General features: G+C 32.9%; 2 protein-coding genes across 2 annotated transcripts; both read left to right on the forward strand.

The window, feature by feature from the left end:
* Positions 1-1,224: 1,224 nt before the first annotated feature.
* LOC145052264 (large ribosomal subunit protein uL22y-like) lies at positions 1,225-2,726 on the forward strand. The gene is made up of 7 exons (XM_079000054.1): positions 1,225-1,375; positions 1,473-1,509; positions 1,619-1,659; positions 1,823-2,053; positions 2,138-2,240; positions 2,336-2,403; positions 2,493-2,726. Exons 1-7 carry the CDS (start codon positions 1,373-1,375, stop codon positions 2,535-2,537), a joined length of 528 nt encoding a protein of 175 aa, XP_078856180.1. The 5' UTR covers positions 1,225-1,372; the 3' UTR covers positions 2,538-2,726.
* A 1,439-nt stretch (positions 2,727-4,165) lies between these two features.
* Positions 4,166-5,223, forward strand: LOC145049407 (uncharacterized). The gene is made up of 3 exons (XM_078997824.1): positions 4,166-4,280; positions 4,613-4,690; positions 4,760-5,223. The coding sequence occupies exons 1-3, from the start codon at positions 4,166-4,168 to the stop codon at positions 5,221-5,223; spliced, it is 657 nt and encodes a 218-aa protein (XP_078853950.1).

Below are 5,223 nucleotides of genomic sequence, written 5' to 3' on the forward strand. Positions count from 1 at the left end.
CAGAAAACTGACCAAAATTGGTTAAAAACCTCATTCATCTGAAAACTGTCAAAACTGTCATAAAACAGTTTTTTCATTAGTCAAAATTGTCATAAATCAGAGTTTTCTATAAGGATTAATGTAAAGCCAAAAACGGGTTAAATATTCAAAATTTGGATTTTCTGATGCATTTTTAATACAACAATATAACCCAAATAAAAAATTTACGCGAGCCAGGGGCTGCCGCCCCTTGCACCCCGCTCCCAAGGGCGTTGTTACTGGACCCATGTCCGTTCAGGGGCTTTGCCCCTAAATAACAATCTACTTTTAATCTTGAATAAACTTAAACAAGTGTGCGCTCCACACCTTCCTTACTTGTTTAATATTCATCAAGATTGATTTTTGGTTAACCAGTCAAACCATTACACTTAAATATAATTAGTGAAACAAATCACCAACAATCGTCATTCAAGGGAAATCGTTATGAAATATTAGTTTGTGAATGACCATTGGATTCTCCATTATTTAGCATTAGTAACAACCATTTCAATGTATTTTATGAGTGTAATGATGCACTATCATAATGTACATTTATCTTCATCTTATTTTGATTGTATAAATAGTGGGTCGTATGTATTAGAAAGTTGATTTTTCATCATAAGTATTAGAATAAAAGTTTATTTATTCTCATGTCTTTCTTTACTTTATAATTTATCTTGTTATTTGATCATATTTTATAACAAAAAACAATTTAAAAAAATGAGTTTTTGAAAAGTTAAACATAGATGATTTTTTGGAAAGTAAGGTGCTGTTTGTTTTTTCGAAGATAAAATGCGTGAAGTCTGCGGACCATCTCTGCAATCCTCTGTAGTAGAAGAGGTGAAACAAACGGCTGCAACATGTAATAAAAAGTATGTTTGTTTTTTAATATTTGCAAACTGTTGCAGTAAGTTAAACCAAGACGTGAAGTGGTTTAAAGTAGTTGGTTTAGTGTTGCGCCACGCAGCACACGCGCAGCCGTTTTTAAGTCAGAAGTCTTCTGAAAAACAAACAGTTGCAAATGGCTAAATGCTGCGCGTGTGCTCCGCGGTACAGCAATAAATGGTCTCAAATTATTTAAAAAAAAAAAAACAAACTAACACCTAAATTAAACAAACATTCTTTAAAAATAACTCCTTTTTGAACTCATAAGTCAAAAAAATCTTTTGAGTTTAAAAACTGTTGGGCCATAGTACATAGGCCCGATCCGAATCCATAGCAAGTAAACCCCCGGCCCCTGTATTGGTAACAAAAACACAAACCCTAGATTCTCCGTTAGACCATTAGCTGCTGTGGCCTCTGCAAACTCACTCTCAATCCTGCAGCAGTCGCACCGGCAAAACAATCAGCAGCCATGGTCGGTATTCATCCACCGTTTACATCACATCTATCTTGTATGTTTAAGTGATTGTCCAATTGATTTGTTGTCTTGTTTTTGCTGTTAATGATGTCAGGTGAAGTATTCCAAGGAGCCAGATAACCCTACCAAATGTAAGTTCGATTCTATTTCAGTATTTCTACCATTTTTTTTTGTCTAATTTGCTGCTTTCGATGAATGTAATTTGAGTTTTGTGTTGTTTTGTTGATGAACATTTGTCAGCTTGCAAAGCCAGAGGATCGGATCTCAGGTGTCATTTCAAGGTACGCTTATGTGCTACCTCTTTCTTATTTACGAAATTTTGCTGCCAATGCTTCGTTGTCGTGGATTCTAATTGTTTCTCTTATTAAATCAGTTTCAACATATATCAGTCACCCAAAGCTTCCATTGTTTTCTAACACTTGCTATTGCATTCTTCCTTCGTAGAACACAAGAGAAACTGCACATGCTATTCGCAAGATGCCTTTAATCAAGGCTAAAAGATACCTGGAGGATGTTTTGGTTCATAAACAAGCCATTCCATTCACACGTTTTTGTCGTGGAGTTGGAAGAACTGCACAGGCAAAGAATCGTCATTCCAATGGACAAGGACGTTGGCCTGCTAAGTCTGCAAAGTTCATTCTGGATTTGCTAAAGAATGCTGAGAGTAATGCAGAAGTAAGTACTTCAACTTACTTTATACTTTCTTCAAATCTGTTTTAGTTAAATTTATCGACTTTTTGGGTTTCAATATTGTTTTAGGTCAAAGGGTTGGATGTAGATGCTCTTCATATTTCCCACATTCAGGTGAATCAAGCTCAGAAACAGAGGCGTCGCACATATCGTGCTCATGGAAGAATCAATCGTGAGTTTTCTGTCTTTTTGTATTGAAAGTTATTATTATTAGTATGTTAATATATAAAATATAGTATCCACAATTAAAGTCTGTTGCTTTTGCAGCTTACATGTCTTCCCCATGTCACATTGAGCTGACCTTATCAGAAAAGGAAGAACCTGTGAAGAAAGAGGTCAGTTATTGATGGCATTAAGTAGAAATTGTATTATTGTGTTTAATTATGTTTTTACCAATTTTGATGTGTATTTGTGGATATTGCAGTCTGAGACTCAGCTAGCTTCTAGAAAGACCAAGAATCAAGCCTAACTTATGGTTCTGTTTGATCGATTTACCAGAATGAGTTTTTGAATTTTGTTTTGTTAGTGCGATTTCAAATTTTATTAGATACATGTATTGAGTTTGGTTACAAGAACTTGATAGTTGAGTGAAGCTGAATTATATGTGATGTTTATTAATTATTATGGCTGTGATCCATTTGCCATCAAATTTCTTACATCTTGACTGTCTTCATTCTTTTTGATGTGTTCTTAGCTCTTGTTTCATGATTTTGCTTAAGATATATAGCGTTTTTTTTAATATAGTTTAAGTAGTTTAATGTGATTAGTGAGTGTTCTAAAACGTTCCATATATATTAATCCTTTTAAAAAAATAACTAAAGCACCAAAGATTTTGTAATTTGATGATCTAATATGAAATAGGTCACTTAGATATGTAAGACTTACATATGCATTAGAATCCAAAGCTAGAATCCCATCTGTTGTATAAATCACTATGCACATCAACTAATGTTCTCTTTTAGCTTTGTTGGCCAACTTTTGAAGACACACCTGCACACAAAAAACAATCTACTATAATAAATGAAGAATTTTTTGCCACATGTCCCATTTTTCTTCATTTAGACATATGTCATTTTTTAGAATTTTTAAATTTTTTATTTTCCACTTGTCATTTTATTGTATTTTTCATTTTATTAAATTAAAATTCCACATTTAATATGTAAGGTAATATATATATATATATATATATATATATATATATATATATATATATATATATATATATAAAAGGTATTTATTAGAAAGAATTTATATATATAATGTATTCAATACATTAAAACCTCATTAATTTTAATAATTCAAAAATTGTCATTTTTCTTATAAATTCAAAAATTTCAAATTGTTAAAATTTTATATATATTTTTTTTTTAAATAAACCCATATAATACACGAGTCTCGCACCTAGTATTTAATAAAAGGAACTTGTTATTAATCTCAGAAAAATCAATAGAGAATTATCCTTTTAGGTGTCATGTTGGCAAGTGAAAAACCATCTTTCTTCGTGTACTCTTCTTACGTGCTTTTTTACTATTGCTTCACGTGAACAAGAAGATGCTTTCCCGCTTCATTTTCTTTTAAAAAAACATTACTATCTGATGCTCTTGAATTGTTGATATATAATGGTTCTTGTGCATTTTAGGGTCCAAAAGCTATGAACTAGCATGTATCGTTTTTTGTTAACAAATATACTTCTGTTTAGCATTGAGTTAAGTACCATACAACGTCCCCTTGGTACCTAGTATTCTACCCATGTAAACCTAATAACTGTTTAACAGCTAAAATTTTGGAATGAGTTTTTATGACTAACATTTTTTCCATGTTTGTTACATCCTCTTTGCTATTCAAATTACACTTTCAACAACAAGTACCTTCACTATGGATAATCCGATACTCACTCCCATTCATGTTTTAAGAGCCCGACAATTGCAAGCAGTTAATTTGATTTGTTTGTTGTTGACTTTTATTATATAACGTAGACCGACCAACACAAAGCTTGTTAAGTTACCCACAAGAAAAGTTATTTTAGAACGAATAGTTGTACGGGAAGAGTTGATGTGCAATCTTTTAAATGGTGGTCAATGTCGAGACCTTATACGAATGAGTGAAAATGCTTTTATGAGATTGTGTGACATCTTAAAAGGTGAAGGTGGTCTTCGACCTATGCAACGCATGTCCGTTGATGAACATGTTGCAAGATTTTTCCATATTGTAGGTAACGATTTGAGAACTCGGCTTACCTCATGGATGTATGGTCGCTCTAGATCAACAACGAGTAAGTGCTTCCATAAAGTACTACGAGCGATTATATCGATAGAAAGTCACTATATTCAACAACCTAAAGGTGACGTTGTCCCAAAAGAATTAAAGAAATAAAGAGATTTTATCCCTTTCTCAAGAATTATATAGGGGCAATTGATGGAACACATGTTTGTGTCCATATACCCAATACACATGCTCCTAGATATTGTGGTCGTAAGGGATACCCGACAATAAACGTACTAGTTGTTTGTACATTTGATTTGAAGTTTACGTATGTGTTGACAGGTTTGGAGGGTATTGCATCACACTCGAGAATAATAAAGAACGTATTTACTAGAGAAGATAAACTACTAATTCCATCAGGTAATGTATTAAACCAAAGTAATTTCAATATCTAGTATTTTACAATAATATTGATTAAACTCTTTATAGGTAGATATTGTTTGGTAGATGCGGGTTTGCCTCATACGAGTAAACTAATGGCGCCATATAGAGGTGTTAGATATCATTTAAAAGAGTACTCCATGCGTGCTCCTCATAATTCAAAAGAGTTGTTTAATCTTTGTCATGTTTCCTTACATAACACCATTGAACGAGCATTTGGTGTCCTCAAAAGAATGTTTCCTATCATTCAAAGTACAACAGAACCATTTTACTCTTGTGAAACACAATCTGCCATATTTTTTGCATGTTGTATCCTACACAACTTTCTACTAGATGAAGACCGCGACATAAATCTTGAAGATGAGGTTATGCAGGAGATCTTAAATGGACCACAAGATCAAGAGCATCGTAATTCAACAGAAATAGATGAGGGTAGTAGTATAGCTGAGCAACTAACGAATTCAATTGCAAATGAAACGTGGGTCAATTATTTGACACATTCAAACAATTAA

Source organism: Lactuca serriola, chromosome 5 (genome assembly GCF_051521515.1).
Source record: "Lactuca serriola cultivar US96UC23 chromosome 5, Lser_US96UC23_V15, whole genome shotgun sequence".
Taxonomy (NCBI): Eukaryota; Viridiplantae; Streptophyta; class Magnoliopsida; order Asterales; family Asteraceae; genus Lactuca; species Lactuca serriola.

What these genes read in the sequence shown, in the direction of transcription:
- LOC145049407 (XM_078997824.1), top strand. Translation starts at nt 4,166, where the DNA reads ATGAGTGAAAATGCTTTTATGAGATTGTGTGACATCTTAAAAGGTGAA. An exon ending in AAGATTTTTCCATATTGTAG is followed by an intron (nt 4,281 to 4,612) that starts GTAACGATTTGA and finishes ATGTGTTGACAG; the next exon opens with GTTTGGAGGGTATTGCATCA. An exon ending in TAAACTACTAATTCCATCAG is followed by an intron (nt 4,691 to 4,759) that starts GTAATGTATTAA and finishes AACTCTTTATAG; the next exon opens with GTAGATATTGTTTGGTAGAT.
- LOC145052264 (XM_079000054.1), top strand. An exon ending in GCCAGATAACCCTACCAAAT is followed by an intron (nt 1,510 to 1,618) that starts GTAAGTTCGATT and finishes AACATTTGTCAG; the next exon opens with CTTGCAAAGCCAGAGGATCG. An exon ending in TGCTCATGGAAGAATCAATC is followed by an intron (nt 2,241 to 2,335) that starts GTGAGTTTTCTG and finishes TTGCTTTTGCAG; the next exon opens with CTTACATGTCTTCCCCATGT.